At 37.6% G+C, this 17,106-nt stretch overlaps 2 protein-coding genes across 3 annotated transcripts; one reads left to right on the forward strand and one right to left on the reverse strand.

Annotated features, from left to right (window-relative positions):
• Positions 1–6,849: 6,849 nt before the first annotated feature.
• On the reverse strand, positions 6,850–9,174 carry LOC127453709 (piggyBac transposable element-derived protein 3-like). The gene is made up of 3 exons (XM_051720312.1): positions 9,036–9,174; positions 7,782–8,477; positions 6,850–7,610 (listed from the first exon to the last, which is right to left on the reverse strand). Exons 1-3 carry the CDS (start codon positions 9,100–9,102, stop codon positions 7,531–7,533), a joined length of 843 nt encoding a protein of 280 aa, XP_051576272.1. The 5' UTR covers positions 9,103–9,174; the 3' UTR covers positions 6,850–7,530.
• A 656-nt stretch (positions 9,175–9,830) lies between these two features.
• On the forward strand, positions 9,831–16,797 carry LOC127453707 (serum paraoxonase/arylesterase 2-like). 2 transcript variants are annotated; one of them, XM_051720309.1, is made up of 9 exons: positions 9,831–9,973; positions 10,251–10,321; positions 10,460–10,515; positions 10,738–10,903; positions 11,026–11,152; positions 11,243–11,443; positions 11,557–11,638; positions 15,694–15,822; positions 16,127–16,797. In XM_051720309.1, the coding sequence occupies exons 1-9, from the start codon at positions 9,897–9,899 to the stop codon at positions 16,292–16,294; spliced, it is 1,077 nt and encodes a 358-aa protein (XP_051576269.1). In that variant the 5' UTR covers positions 9,831–9,896; the 3' UTR covers positions 16,295–16,797. The 2 variants fall into 2 exon arrangements, with proteins under 2 accessions (XP_051576269.1, XP_051576270.1); XM_051720310.1 differs by lacking the exon at positions 11,557–11,638 and having other exon boundaries at positions 11,243–11,447; positions 15,698–15,822.
• Positions 16,798–17,106: the final 309 nt, after the last annotated feature.

Raw genomic sequence — 17,106 nt, forward strand, 5'->3', positions numbered from 1 at the left:
CCTAATAAAAGCTGTTTTATTCTACATGGAGAGGGTCCGCATATGGGGGCTGCCATGTTAGAATCACATGACCAGCCGAATACTACTCACTTAATCTCAGTTACCGTCCTGTTATTTGACACTTTCACTCATTGATTAAAGTAATCATGGCTGACTGTGAATATTACATTTCTACAATGGTATCTGAAACAGAAAACTATTGATTTTAAATTATGCTATATCCAAGCTGCTAGGTGTTATTGTAAGTCCAAGATGACACAAGGACAAAAGTTACTGAGTGCACCTTTAAATATGGTGAAAAATTAGCTTGATCCCTATTTGTCAACACAAATAGTATTCACCTGAATAAGTTAGATGGATGGATGTCTAGGGGGGCAAATATGAAAACCATTTAGCATCTGCTATTTTATTTTTTTAAAGGTTTTTTTTATTGCACACTGGAAATTATGTAACATGGGCACTCATTTAGTTCAGTGCATTACACTGTGCTATTAAAATTTAATAAATAAATCACTTCCAGAGTCCCACTTTAAATGCTTTTGTCATTAAAAGTAGTTCAACTAAAAATTACAATTCTCTCATCATTTACTCGCACTCATGCCATCCCAGATCCTTGTCTTTCTTTCTTCTGCAGCACACAAACAGAGATTTTTAGAAGAAAAATAATTGTTGGTCATCACAGTGCAAGTGAATGGTGGCCAGACCTTGAAGCTCCAGGAACCACATAAATGCATTTATGTGATTTTTGGAGCTTCAAAGGCCTGGTCACCATTCACTTACACTGTAATGACCAACAGAGCTGAGATATTCTTCTAAAAATCTATGTTTCTGTTCTGTCATACACATCTGGAATGTCATGAGGGTGAGTAAATTAATTTTCATTTTTGGGTGAACTATCACTTTAAAATGTGGCATTATTTGAACTATATTTAGATTTTCATTTACAAGACAGAACATGTTGAAATGGATTAGGTTTACCTGTAAAATTCATGGAATATAATCGTGACATTATGAAGAGCCCATCATAGGCAAAATTAGAACACAGGACACACAGAGCTTGCTTAGTAGAAGATTAGCTATTTCTGCACTACTCCAGTTGGTTTCCATGGGGAAATTCGCTTATTTTCTACATAGTCACATGCCCTCCCATCTGATATGAATTCAGTAACCTATTTCAGGGCAAATTCTGTATTATCGGTGTGCAAGTCTGTAAGGCCAGTACACATGTGCAACTATTAACAACCAGGGGTGGACTTAGCACTAGGCAAAGGTAGGCAACTGTCTAGGGCCCCCAGAAGCCAAGGGCCCCCTAAAAATACAAATAATATGCTTTTTTATTATCATTAATGCTAAATAACGTATGCTGAAATTTTAAATATCACTGTTACAGTTCTGATATGATTGATATATAGTGGTGGATTTAGGCATGGTCGACATGGGCAGTTGCCCAGTGTGGCATTTTGTGGGGGGTGGCATGAAGCACAAGAGGGCGGGAGTTCTCATTTACAATCACCACCCCCACCCAAACAAAAATGAGTGATTTGTAAATTATAAACACCCTTTGCTATATGGAAAGCACTACAACTACACATTATATGATGTTTTACCCTATGAATTTAATTATATATATATATATATATATTTTTAAATGTACAGTAATTTCATATCAGATGATTGCAACACAGTCCAAAAAAAGTTTGGACAGTCAAGTGTTTACCAATGTGAAACATCACCATTTGTTCTAATAACACTTATTAAGCATTTAGGCACTAAAGACACAAGTTTGTTAGGCTTAGAAAGTGGAATTTTCCCCCATTCATCCATTATGTAGGTCTTCAGCTGCACAGTTGTTCAGGGTCTTTGTTGCTGGATGGTGTGCTTAATAATGCCCCACACATTCTTAATTGGAGACTGGTCAGGACTGCAGGCAGGCCAGTCTAGCACCCACACTCTCTGCTTACACAGCCATGCACTTGTAATCCGGGCAGGATGTGGTTTGAAGTTGTCCTGCTGGAAAATGCCAGGACGTCCCTGGACAAGACGGTGCTGGATGGCATTATATGTTGCTCCAAAATTTGTACATATCTGCCTGCATTAATGGTGCCCTCACAGATGTGCGAGTTACCCATGCCATGGGCACTGACACACCCCTGGCCCATACAGACACTGGCTTTTGGACCTGATGCTTGGATGTTCCTTTTGACAGCTGTGTTTTTCAAAAACTATTTGAAATGTGGACTCTTCAGACCAAAAAACACAATTCCACTGTTCTACTTTCCATCTAAGGTGAGACCGAGCCCAGAGAAGTCGGCAGCGTTTCTGGACAGTGTTGCTGTAGGGCTTCTGCTTTGCATAGTAAAGTCTTAACTTGCATCTGTGGATGCAGCTGCGAATGGTGCTACTAATAAAGGTTTTACAGTACCTTTAAGAGAAAACCAATGTAAATGTGTCTCATTGAAGATGGCCCCATCCCTGTACTTTGCCTAAGGCCCCCAAATCACTAAATCCGCCCCTGTCTGCAACAGCAGTTTCTCTTAAACGTTTAATGTGAATGGTCACTGCAAAAAATAATTTTCAAGACAAGTATTTTTGTCTTGTTTTCCTGTAAAATTATCTAAACATTCTTAAAATGTGATTTATTTACTTGTCAAGCAAAATGGGATAAGATATTAAGTCTTGTTTTAAGATAAATCTGACAAAATTTTGTGAACTTTAGACTTAAAACAAGAAAAAAAATCTGCCAATGGGGTAAGCAAAATAAACTTAATTCAAAGGAAAAACAAGTTTATTTTGCTTACCCCATTGGCAGATTTTTTTTCTTGTTTTAAGTCTAAAGTTCACTTAATCTGATTAGATTTCTCTCAAAACAAGGCTTAAAATCTTATGCCAGTTTGCTTGTCAAGTAAATATATCACATTTTAAGAATGTTTAGATATTTTTACTGGAAAACAAGACAAAAATACTTGTCTTGAAAAATTTTGTTTGCATAACTTCATTTGTTGTTTAACTAGTGGGGCATGTTTTTCAGTTTACTTAAAGCCACACCCCAGTACAGCACTCAAAGCATGGAAGATCAGCGTAACATGAGAGTCACTCTCTTAAGTAATCTATGGCCCCATACGATACTGTGGTCCGTACACTCCCACAGAGTAAACTATGCAGTGTATTTTAGTGAATCAGACAAAAAGTCAGTCATAGTCTTTGCAAAGGGTGTGTAGACATGCCTCTTTCTCTTACAAGAAGAATAATCTCATCCTTCTGCAGCTTTTCATTGTCAAACACATACAGTATACTTAAAAGGATTTCACACTATGTACATAATATAATGACTTGATGACAAGAGTACAGTTGACACCACAAAACATTAAAGTATGCTGCTTTGCATGTTAGTATTCACCTTCTGCAAGCTCTTATCTTGTCTTTTGCTGTAGTGAAGAGTCCCATTTTGAGGGCTTCTGTAAAACAGCCAATTAAAACAATTAAAACACATTCAACAATAAAGAGAATGAGTTTCAATGACACTATTTTCTCTGCTACGTATCACAAATATCAGATATGGAACAATGTAAATGCTTTGAATAAATGATACAATGATTTATTGATGATTTACTGTTTCTTTGCATTATACATAACATTAACTCCACTTCATGTCTATAGAAAGAGGATGAAAGGGGTGTGTTGTCCCTTTTGCATAATACACCCCCAGAACTGAAAGTGACACGTGTGATGTATAACATTAAGTAGCAATGTCGGAGACCCATGTCAAAGTATCTCTGAGACACCATCTAGAAATAACTTTGTGGTCCATTTTTGGATGCATTTGATTTATTGCAGATTTAAAGAATTTACATCGTGTTGCTGAATGTGGCACCCTCAGACTTGGAGTGGAGTGAATTTCAGTACACCACTGATACCAATAGAAGCAACTGAGGAGAAGTATTAAAATGTTTTATGTCTCTTTTGGGTCTGTTAGTATGTGGTTTAATCATTCATCATACCTTTAATTAGATTTTCAATCCAGCAGAACTTACTGATAAATGTCTATTTTTATCAGAGGAGGATGTTTTTACCACATTAAGTTCAAAGACCCTCATCATGGGCTCTGGATAGGGACCTGTTTTACCTTGAAACAGATTACAGGAAGAAGTTTATTAATAAGACAGCAGCAAATTACAACACATTTGCGCTTGTTTTGAATAAAATTAAGAATGACTGATTTATTATTCATTAAATTATTCCTTTTCACGTACTCAATCATATGACTTTTTACACTACATACCATGATGCAAATATGCATTTCTAGGTTTTCTAAGGTTCTGTTAATGCATTTTAAATTGGTCTGACTAAAGTAAGTAACTGCTTTCAAATTACTTTATATCTCTCATTCAATCAATTTTGTTACTGCTTTAGAGGTTTTGGCATAACTTGGCATACCTTATGGAATATTACTGTACTCATGAATATTACTGTACTTATAGTTGCTGAGTACTTATAGATGCTGAAAAAAAACTAATATTCAATACATGTATGCTACTAGAGTGGAATTGAAGCTAATTAGTATGCAAAATAATAAAAAAATAAAAAATAAAATATATATATATATATATATATATATATATATATATATATATATATATATATATGTATATGACTGTGTAGTTAGGGCAGAGGGAAAAGCACAAGGAAGAACCATGTCCCTGAATGTGGTCGCTGCAAAGGAAAGTAAGTGTTACTGAGGAAAAATTTAATTGGGTCACTTTAATTAACAGAGTACATTTAAAAAACAAAAGACTGTTAACATGAGAAACAAGTGGTCATTAATTTGTTGTGCAACCTCTGTTTACTTTGAAGTGTAGGTTTAGGATGATAGGATGCTCCTGGACCTTCTGAACTCATTCAGAAACCCTATGTTAGGCAGAATGACAGCCTCCGTTACCATTCACTTTCATTGTGTGGGAAAAAGATGCAATGACAGTGAAAGGTGTCTGAGACTGTCAGTCTCTAATACATTCTGTCTAACATATCCCTTTGTGTTCCATGGAAGTAAGAAACTATTTCGGGTTAAGAATCACGTGGGTGAGTAAATAATTAAAGTAGGTATCGCTGCAGGCCGAAGACCTCCAAATCGGGGCGGGATCTCCAAAAGAGGGTTGCGCCTACTCCAAAAGGGGCCGTCACTTTCACTCGGGAAAGGGTTGGGTAAGTGTCTCCCGCTGTTATAATTAATAAAATAAGTCCGCCCGTGAAATCGATTCCCCAGGGGGTGACTGTTTGTTATCATGATGGCTCTGAAACAGTGAAAAGCACTATAGATATGACACTAACTTGACTGGCTTCACATAATTAATGAACATATAAAATACAAAAATCAAACGTTAAAGACATGTTTTAGAAAGTTGGTTTTAGCTAAATGTTCTTTAATGTACTCAAACCTGCTTAGGACACAATTATATTTCCATCATAACTGCTGGTGTGCATATACGATTGTAAGGTGTGTAAGTATGTAAACTATTTTGTAATATTGTGGTTCAATAATTCTGTGGCACATAGCTTGCCAAATGTAATAAGCTAACTGAAAAACAAGAGATGTTTAATTTCACAATCTATAGCTGTGGTAATTTACTATTATGTGTAACTTATGATTTAAAAGTCATTAAATGTAGTATTTACAAAGTTGGCATACATCATAAAAGGATTTTTGTAGGATTTCTACTCAGTCAGTGAATACAGTACTCATTAAAAGTTTTATGAGCCAATGGAATCGCTATGACGTCACACACTCCTTGTGTGTTCAACTTGAACTGCATCTCGATTTGCGATCGGCGAGATTTGCCGATTGCAGTCTGGGTAGAAGTTGAAAACAGAGCTGTCAAGCCAGACACTTGTGCTTCTCGTCATCTGCTGAACCCACAACAGTCACGAAAGTTCGTGCAATGTTTGCTTTCTTTATTGCAAACGAAGTGGTATTCAGACAGACAGATGTTTGAATTTTACATAAAACAACCAGAAACATTGTTCATCTGAAAAGGTTATGTGCTGCTTTATACAGTGCCTGTTGTTTGTATAAGAAGAAAGTCTAATAAAAGCCTGTAGGCCTATTATTTTAATACCAATAAAGGAGTCAGTATTTTCAATAATATTTTTTTATTATTAATAAACATATTACTATGAAAAACATAATATAGCATGATATAAACATGATGTACGGTTATAAAAACACGGAGTTGTGAGAGTTTTCGCCGAACTGGAGGTGTCAGAATAAACACCATGGTAATGGCATATTGAATACTATGCAATTGCGAACGCAGGCTTGTTCGAGATGCCTCTCCTTGAAAGTAGAAGACTGCAGTCAGGGGAGGAGTGAAATAAGAACTGTCAAGTTGGACAGTTCTCACTGCTCGTGGGATCAGCCGCTGCGAGATCAAAAGCAGATATCGCGGGATTCACGTTCACGCGCTCTTGCTGATAAAGTGGATATAATTTAAATTCTGTTGCTTTATTGAAAATAAATATGATGAAAAAGACATTCAATGTGCCTGTTATTTAATTTGAATTTTTAGTTTAATAAAGACACGTATTTTAGAAATGTCAGAAATATATATATAAAAAAAATAAATAAATAAAAATTAAAAAAAATCGCATATCCCATACAGAGATCGAACTGTCAGAGTGTAGGGAATATTCACATATAATTTATAGACATAAAACATGATATTAGAGATAAAAAAAAAAAGAGAACGAAACAGTGTGCCCAAATTTTTCTGAACGGTTTCATGCATATTATCGTGTTAATAGTGTCCTATATGAACATGTTCTGCATTTATTTTACCCAGGTTTTTTGCCGGTGGGCAAATATGTTGTATGCACCCCTTCAATGTCAAATTTGAATATAGGAGAACATTTGGCATCTAACTCAAAATAACTGGTTTCAACAGATTAATCTTTATTCATAAACAAATTTATGTATAAAAGTGTAAGAACATTCGCTGCGAACCCAAAAAGCAGCCTCTAGCTTATAATTTCTTGAATATGAAAACACTTAAAAATGTCCAAATTATCTTGAATACATGGGGATTTAAACAGTCATCAACAAACCCATTTGTCTTAAACTGGTGGAACAGTGCAGAACAAAGTGCAGAAATTAAGTTGCCCCAACAGGGAATTGTGTATCAAAAAGTTAAATGAAAATAAACAGAATGAAGAAAAAATAACATCAGTGCATACAGGCAATTTCTTTCAAAAGACATTCTGAATTGATGTCATATGTGTCCTCCCCGCTCTCCCTTTCTGTCTCTCTCCATTCCTCTCCCTCCTGGGTAGAGTTTTAGTGGTTCACATGAAAGACCTTGAAGCACTCAACATGCAAGGCAACACTGCATTTCTCACATGCAAAGGGAGTGCGTCCATCACATTTTCGACACCTCATGTACTTTCTCCCTGTGTTGTGGGGCCAGTGGTTCAAGTTGTCAAATCTGGCAGCCTCACATATTGCAGAGCCCAACACTGACCTTCTTCCATGCCACTGTGCCCTCATCCCATGGCACTGGAGGAGACTCTGGGCAACCAGCCTTTGGAAGGAGAGGAGATCTCTATCTCCCTCTTTACATGACCTGTAAGAATGGATGAATTAATGAATTTTCAATTGGTGGGTTTTGAATGAATGAAATAATTAATAAATACATGTTTTGTTTTTGTGTCATGCCACCTAAGCTATAGACCCCATCCTTCCACCCTGCCACCCCGCAGCCTCACCTCCCACTTCCCATTACACCCCCATGTACCTGTAATAACACCAGGCATTGACCATAGCACTGCTGATTGCCCAGCTGTAGCATGGCCACCACTACTTCTTTGATCGGATGCCAATCGGTTCACACATTGATCGTGCAGGTCAACACCTCCAATATGTGCGTTGTAGCTCTTTATACATGTAGGCTGTTTCACTTTATCCATTGCATGTTTCTGTTTGTTCCATTGTTGAGTGTTGACATCTGAGTACTGCTCCATATTGGTCACAACAGTGACCACGCTGTTGTCATTCCATCTCATGATCAGTTTTCCATCTTCAACAAGGAATTCGGCATCACCTCTTGAGGTCTTCCGGAAGCTCTTTGCTGATGTCAGTGGGATATCAAAGAGACGATTTTCCCAAAGTGTGCCACAGCTTCCGTAGCCCCTTTTGGTCATCTCATCAACCAGGGTGAGGGTTGTAAAAAGGTTGTCATAATAGAACTTGCATCCAGGTGGCACTCCAGCTTTCTCTGCCAAGCCAAGAACCACACTTGGACCCTGACCCAGTCCAGTTTCAACAAGTCGAGTGTGGCTACCTGCATATGGCTCCATCTGGTAGACAAATCCAGCTGTCACAATCTGTGTCATGAGCTTTCTTCTCAGACTCCGGCACAACTGTAACATTTGAGATAGTTGCAGGGGGATTATCTGCATCAAGAATATCCAAAACCTCTGCCAAGGTATACCTGAAAGAAAATTAAGATTTTTTTTTTTTTTTTTTTAAATCAGAGTCCCATAGTATTCAATGGCTGACTGTAATAGGTGATTTCATATAATAATGTAAATGTAAACTCATTACTTGTCTGAATTTCAACATTATAATGGAATCATAAGCTACTAGTCATAAAAAGAATTAGGGTCCTTGACCAATTGGAATGAAACGCATCCAAACTGCATGAAGGGGCCCCTTACAGGACATAATATCATAAAAGGGAGAAAAAGATAACCAACAGCAATTATCCCATGCTTTAAGTTATGTTTAGGTGGGATATTATAAAAGCAAAATGCACTAAACAAGACCAATAACTTTGATTTATTGACCTATTAACACAATAGACCCCATTTCCCCATGATATATGTACTTACAAGGCATTTGCCGCTTGGACTTTTGACTAAGTATACAAAAAACTATAGATCTCTTGTAAGATTTGTTTTGTTTGGGTGACTCTAGAGACCTTCATGATTATGTAATATATATATATATATATCAACAAAAAAATACTTATTAGTAACATGAAAATTACCTTTTATTGGGAAGGTTTGCCTTTGCCATGCTTCCTGGAAGTAGGGGTAGGAAGCTGACAGCCTCATGTGACATGAAGGAAGTGAATACCATTTGTTTTGTCTTGAAATCCTTTATTTGGTTGTTTGCTTGCATGTCATTGAGATATTAAACATGGATAACATCTAAAAAAAATACTTACAAAAGGAAAGTGACAACTATACGCTAATATAGTTGCCGGTGGGCTTAATGAACATTAAACTGTGTCCTCAGCAAGTCGTTTCCCATCATGCTTGCAGTTCACACAGCTCAGAAAAAGCAACTGCGCCGACTGACTGTTACAAATGCGCGCGCCTCGCTCTCGCGGGATATTTTTTGACATACCTCATCATGACTTCACAGCAAGTTAAACAGATTTCTAACCGGTATGCACCTGCCGGTGATCACTAGTGATTGGTTCTGCACAGAACTTGCTCGTCTCAAACATGTACCGCTTCAAGTCCAGCGCCGATCGATCTGCGCAGCGCTGCATGAGGTCGAACACAACTGTTTTCATGGGCGGACTCATGTGATTACGACACCGCCCCTTATTGGAGCACTGCATATATCCTTCTCAAATAATGACATAATTTTCATTTTTGGGTGAATTATCCCTTTCATTGTTTCTCTGTACTCCCGTTCTGCAATGTTTAGGCGATTTGCATATGATTTAAACGATATAAATTATACATGAGACTAAACTTATCCCTATAAACTTGTGTTTATATGTCTTGTTATTTTTCATCGTTTAATACGCTTTAAAAAGAAAAAAAAACGTCTGCTTTAAAGGGTTAAAGTTCATCTCTATAGGCTACTAGTAAGCCTGCGCCAAGAGTTTGACAATATGGGGAAGTTAACAGTACTCTCGCTTTTTGTTGTAGCTCTTGCAGCTTTGATCGGAGAAAGGCTCATTGCACTAAGGTTGGTCGATTTGTCAAATCGTACGATATTTAACGTAGGCTTACGACACATTTGTTTATAAAAATACTAAGCTTTACAACAGTTGCAATTAGGCTTTTCAGACTGGACGTGCGTTATTAGACCAAGCAGAAACTCTGCAACTCTCCATTTTAATTAGCTGTTAGGTCATGGCTGTGTGTCGCATGCAAACTTTTATACATTAGGCAAATGATATTTTATCGCACATGATAATAATCATATCAGTATCTTCTAGTTGACATTTTTATCTTCTCCACAGGCATGTAACGCTTTCTTCCAGAGAATTAACCCAGAACCACCTTCCAAACTGTTTCATAATAAAGGGCATAGGCAAGTTAAACACGTACTACACTGACCGAGTTTAATTTGCTGGACTGAATTTGCCTGTCCGGAGCAAGTGCCATACGTTACCTATCCGAATTCAAAATTTGTAAATGCATTTCTGATTTTATTCCCGTGTTTTAACAGAGTTTGGGGCTGAAGATATTTCTATACTTGAGGATGGACTGGCCTTTCTGAGCACTGTATGTCAAAACAACAAAAACATGACTAAGCATTTTGGTAACTTAAATATATTCAAACCCAACTGCACAGAGCTTTGCCAATCCTGATGTCTCTATAAAACCTTTAATTGAATCTTGTTTTAGTAAAATTAATTTGTATTTAAAACATTAGTTTTTCCCCCAATGTAAATTCAACCATTCAGTGTAACCATGTTTTTAAATGTTCAAATGAATTAAACACAGGGCTTGAAGTATCCAGGCTTACCATCCTATTCAGATGACCCTGGAAAGATTTATACCCTGAATCTGGTGGATTCTGGAATGAATATTGAAGCATTGAGCATCAAAGGGGAATTTGACAAAGACTCCTTTAATCCACATGGAATCAGCATGTACACAGATGAAAAAGGTTTGGTGAATTTTATTCAATAATTGTAAACATGAACAAGAACTGTATTTTCTTGCTGTGTTATTGAGCAATAAACAATTTTATAACATAATGATTTTTAAATCCCTTGTTATTTGCTGCAGATGGTGCCATATACCTATTTGTTGTTAATCATCCTCAAGGCAAAAGTCATGTGGAGATTTTCAGATTTATTGAGGAAGAAAACTCTCTTCAATACATCAAGACCATTAGGCATGAACTCCTGCACAAGTATGTTCATTAAACCCAGGAAGTGTGGTAATGTATCCTGAACCTAATCAGAGAATACATTTCAGTTTATTTATTTGTGTCATGCTTTAGTGTGAATGACATAGTAGCTGTGGGTGCTGAAAGCTTTTATGCCTCCAATGATCACTACTTCACTAATGGGATTCTCAAGTTTCTGGAACCATTGCTCTCTTTGGCCTGGTGTGATGTCATCTACTACAGTCCTGACACAGTGCAAGTTGTGGCTGAGGGATTCTCTTCTGCCAACGGCATAAATATCTCCCCCAACAAAAGGCAAGTTTTAGAAAAAATTCAAGGTTTAAAACATGAGTAGATTAGTAGATTATTGTAATATTAAGTTTTTCTTTGGAAAATAGTCGTTCATTTAATTAATTTCCCTGTTTCAGACATTTGTATGTGTCAGATATTCTGAAGCACAAAATTGTTGTCATGGAAATACAGAACAACACACTATTGTCTCATGTTAAGGTAAACACAAAATTACATGAATTTTACACCCCTCACTTCCACCCACACACACACACACACACACACACACACACATATATATATATATATATATATATATATATATATATATATATATACCGTTGAAGTCAGAAGTTTACATACACCAGAGCCAAATATATTTAAACTGTTTTTCACAATTCCTGACATTTAATCGTAGAAAACATTCCCTGTCTTAGACAGTTAGGATCACTACTGTATTTTAAGAATGTGAAATGTCAGAATAATTGTAGAGAGAATGATTTATTTCAGCTTTTATTTCTTTAGCAATGCTACCAAATAAAAAACAAAGTGTATGTAAACTTCTGACCCACTGGGATGAAATAAATAAATGCTGAAATCTTTCTCTCTACTATTATTCTGACATTTCACATTCTTAAAATAAAGTAGCGATCGTAACTGACCTAAGACAGGGAAAGTTTTCTACGATGAAATGTCAGGAATTGTGAAAAACAGTTTAAATGTATTTGGCTAAGGTGTATGTAAACTTCTGACTTCAACTGTGTGTGTGTGTGTGTGTGTGACTGGTGGCCAAAAGTTTGGAATAATGTACAGATTTTGCTCCTATGGAAAGAAATTGGTACCTTTATTCACCAAAGTGGCATTCAACTGATCACAATGTATAGTCAGGACATTAATAATGTGAAAAATTACTGTTACAATTTGAACTTCTTAAACTACTTCAAAGAGTTCTCATCAAAGAATCCTCCATGTGCAGCAATGAGCTTTGCAGATCCTTGGCATTCTAGCTGTCAGTTTGTCCAGATACTCGGGTGACATTTTACCTCACACTTCCTGTAGCACTTGCCGTAGATGTGGCTGTCTTGTCAGGCACTTCTCATTCACCTTACAGTCTAGCTGATCCCACAATAGCTCAATGGGTTTAAGATCCTTAACACTCTATTCCAATTATCTGTTGTCCAATGTCTGTTACTTTTTCCATTCTAACCTTTTTCTGTTTCAAAAGTGGCTTTTTCTTTTGCAATTCTTCCCATAAGGCCTGCACCCCTGAGTCTTCTCTTTACTGTTGTACCTGAAACTAGTTGTACATCTGGTCTTCCACATCTCTTTCTGTCCTTGTTAGAGCCAGTTGTCCTTTGTCTTTGAAGGCTGTGGTGTGCACCTTTGTATGAATCTTCATTTGTTTTTGGCAATTTCAAGCATTGTATAGCCTTCATTCCTCAAAACAATGATTGACTGTCCAGTTTCTAGAGAAAGCCGTTTCTTTTTAAAAAATTTTGACCTAATATTGACCTTAAGACATGCCAGTCTATTGCATGCTGTGGCAACTCAAAAACAAACAAAAAGACAATGTTAAGCTTCATTTAAAGAACCAAATATCTTTTTAACTGTGTTTTATATAATGGCAAGTGATTTTCTAGTACCAAATAAGCAATTAACATGATTACTCAAGGATAAGGTGTTGGGGGGCCTGGGTAGCTCAGCAAGTATTGAAGCTGACTAGCACACTTGGAGTCGCGAGTTCAAATCCAGGGTGTGCCGAGTAACTCCAGCCAGGTCTCCTAAGCAACTAAAATTGGCCAGGTTGCTAGGGAGGGTAGAGTCACATGGGGTAACCTCCTCATGGTCACAATTAAGTGGTTCTCGCTCTCAATGGGGCGCGTGGTAAGTTGTGCGTGGATCGCGGAGAGTAGCATGATCCTCCACATGCTGCGAGTCTCCGCAGTGTCATGCACAGCGAGCCACGTGATAAGATGTGCGGATTGACTCTCAAAAGCGGAGGCAACTGACACTGGTCCTCTGCCACCCGTATTGAGGTGAGTAACCATGCCACCACAAGGACATACTAAGTAGTAGGAATTGGGCATTCCAAATTGGAGAGAAAAGGGGATTAGAAAAAAAGGATAAGGTGTTGGAGTGATGGCTGCTGGAAATGGGGCCTGTCTAGATTTGATCAAAAATTACTTTCTTCAAATAGTGATGGTGCTGTTTTTCACATAAGTAATGTCCTGACTGTACTTTGTGATCAGCTGAGTGCTCCTTCTGAAACAGCAAAATCTGTACATTATTCCAAACTTTTGGCCGCCAGTGTATAGTTACAGTGCATCTGGAAAGTATTCACTGCGCTTCACTTTTTCCACATTTTGTTATGTTACAGCCTTATTCCAAAATGGATTAAATTAATTATTTCCCTCAAAATTCTACAAACAATACCCCATAATGACAACATGAAAGAAGTTTGTTTGAAATCGTCGCAAATTTATAAAAATAAAAAAAAATCACATGTACATAAGTATTCACAGCCATTGCTCAATACTTTGTTGAAGCACCTTTGGCAACAATTATAGCCTCAAGTCTTTTTGAGCATGATGCTACAAGCTTGGCACACCTATTTTTGGGCAGTTTCTCCCATTCTTCTTTGCAGGACCTCTCAAGCTCCATCAGGTTGGATGGGGAGCGTCGGTGCATAGCCATTTTCAGATCTCTCCAGAGATGTTCAATTGGGTTCAAGTCTGGGCTCTGGCTGGGCCACTCAAGGACATTCACAGAGTTGTCCCGGAGCCACTCCTTTGTTATCTTGGCTGTGTGCTTAGGGTCGTTGTCCTGTTGGAAGATGAACCTTCGCCCCAGTCTGAGGTCCAGAGTGCTCTGGAGCAGGTTTTCATCAAGGATGTCTCTGTACATTGCTGCATTCATCTTTCCCTCGATCCTGACTAGTCTCCCAGTTCCTGCCGCTGAAAAACATCCCCACAGCATGATGCTGCCACCACCATGCTTCACTGTAGGGATGGTATTGGCCAGGTGATGAGTGGTGCCTGGTTTCCTCCAGACATGATGCTTGCCATTCAGGCCAAAGTGTTCAATCTTTGTTTCTCATGGTCTGAGAGTCCTTCAGGTGCCTTTTGGCAAACTCCAGGCGGGCTGTCATGTGCCTTTTACTGAGGAGTGGCTTCCGTCTGGCCACTCTACCATACAGGCCTGATTGGTGTAGTGCTGCAGAGATGGTTGTTCTTCTGGAAGGTTCTCCTCTCTCCACAGAGAAATGATGGAGCTCTGTCAGAGTGACCATCGGGTTCTTGGTCACCTCCCTGACTAAGGCCCTTCTCCCCCGATCGCTCAGTTTGGCCAGGCGGCCAGCCCTAGGAAGAGTCCTGATGGTTCCAAACTTCTTCCATTTATGGATGATGGAGGCCACTGTGCTCATTGGGACCTTCAATGCTGCAGAAATTTTTCTGTACCCTTTCCCAGATCTGCGCCTCGATACAATCCTGTCTCGGAGGTCAACAGACAATTCCTTGGACTTCATGGCTTGGTTTGTGCTCTGACATGCACTGTTAACTGTGGGACCTTATATAGACAGGTGTGTGCCTTTCCAAATCATGTCCAATCAACTGAATTTACCACAGGTAGATTCCCATCAAGTTGTAGAAACACCTCAAGGATGATCAGTGGAAACAGGATGCACCTGAGCTCAATTTTGAGTGTCATGGCAATGGCTGTGAATACTTGTGTACATGTGATTTTTTTTTTTTTATTTATTTTTTTTTACATTTTTTTTTAATTTTATTTTTTTTATAAATTTGCGACGATTTCAAACAGAGTTCTTTCACATTGTCATTATGGGGTATTGTTTGTAGAATTTTGAGAAAAATAATGAATTTAATCCATTTTGGAATAAGGCTGTAACATAACAAAATGTGGAAAAAGTGAAGCGCTGTGAATAATTTCCGGATGCTGTGTTTGTATATAATATAATATAATATTATATATGTGTGTGTGTGTGTGTGTGTGTGTGTGTGTATATATATATATATATATATATATATATATATATATACATTTTATTATTATTATTTTTGTTGTTTGTTTTTTTTTGCAGTTTTAAGTATAGAGTTTTAGCTTTTTTCATTGTGTTAACTTAAAATAAAACAACCAAGAATGTGCTGTATGTTAAAAGAATGACTAACATTGCATTGCTACATGCATTATAGATATTGATTTTAAGGAGACCACTTTGCTGATCATTGTTGATATTACTGCTATGTTTCACCCAGGAAGTTGATGTGGGGTCACTTTGTGACAACATTGAGGTGGACCGTGAATCTGGTGATCTATGGCTGGGCTGCCACCCAAATGGTCACAAATTCATGCGTTGTGATCCAAGTGATCCACCTGGCTCTGAGGTAAGTGTTTGCATTTTGTAGTATTTATAAAAATATCTTAAAATATAACTACTCACGTGTGTTTATTTGCCAATAATTTGACACACACTTGTATTTGTTTCAATAATGTTTTATAATATTGTCAGAGCCATGGTTTAGCATTTAGTGCCCATGCTCTTGGGAAATAAAGGTTCCCATCACTTTCCCTCTTTCACTCTCTCCCCATGACTACTGTTTTCTCTCAACTGTCTCTAAATTAAAAAGTGGTAAAAGCCCCAAAATAAAATAAAACACAAATCTATAATATTTCCATGTTATCCGTTAGGTTATCAAGATTCAAGACATCCTCTCTGAAAAGCCACAGGTGATTCAGGTATATGCAGATGATGGCAGTGTGATCATTGGTTCGTCAGTGGCAGCCCCATATGGAGGAAAACTATTAATTGGAACAGTTTATCAGAAAGCTCTTATCTGTGACCTTAGGGAAGACTAAATAAAGTTAGGTATGAATATGAATACACTGTTGACATTAACACCCTACACTATCAACCTGGATTCTTCGTTATTTTAAACCGTAAGTGTGTTTTAAATGCAGAGTAACTCGACTGGATTATAAATGATATCATAAATACTATGAACTGCATCATATGTTTTGAGGCTCCTTAGGCAGTATAAACTAACTGCTTAAGGCTTAGTAAAGTCAACAATCTTTTCTTTTCAAGAGCTGAAATATTCTGGGTCTAAAACTCCAGCAACTAAAGCTGTAATGTTACACTGTGCTGTGCAATTTAAGATAAAAGGCAGAGCAAAGTTCCTCAGGTTAACCCCTTGGGGCTCTCTCTCTGTGTTTTAATGTATAATTACCATTTATGCTTGTGTGTCTTACATGTAGAATTCAAATGGGGTCTTATATAGAGTAATTTATTAACTTTAAAATGGATATAATAAATGTAGTTATATTTGATATAATACATTAAAGTGCCTTGACAAACGAAATTTGATTTGGTGTTTTGATGCATTTCATACTGAAACAGGAAGTGGAGGCGGGACATGTTGAACTACTCCTCCCATTTTTAAAAATAGCCTTTAGTTTATAGCCACACACTAGGGTCATGTGCTGCATGCTACAGAATGAACCAGATGCTGCTCTGTTCTGTAATTTGCTTCACATACGCGCACACACTCACACAAATGCAACACACTGCTGGTGCTTAATTTTCATGCATTGTGTTTAGAGTATAAATGGCTGTTAACACTTAAATGAACTCCGGTGCAGCTTTGAGATTTCAGCTCTGGAGTCGAGAC

This window comes from Myxocyprinus asiaticus, chromosome 16, assembly GCF_019703515.2.
Source record: "Myxocyprinus asiaticus isolate MX2 ecotype Aquarium Trade chromosome 16, UBuf_Myxa_2, whole genome shotgun sequence".
Lineage (NCBI taxonomy): Eukaryota > Metazoa > Chordata > Actinopteri > Cypriniformes > Catostomidae > Myxocyprinus > Myxocyprinus asiaticus.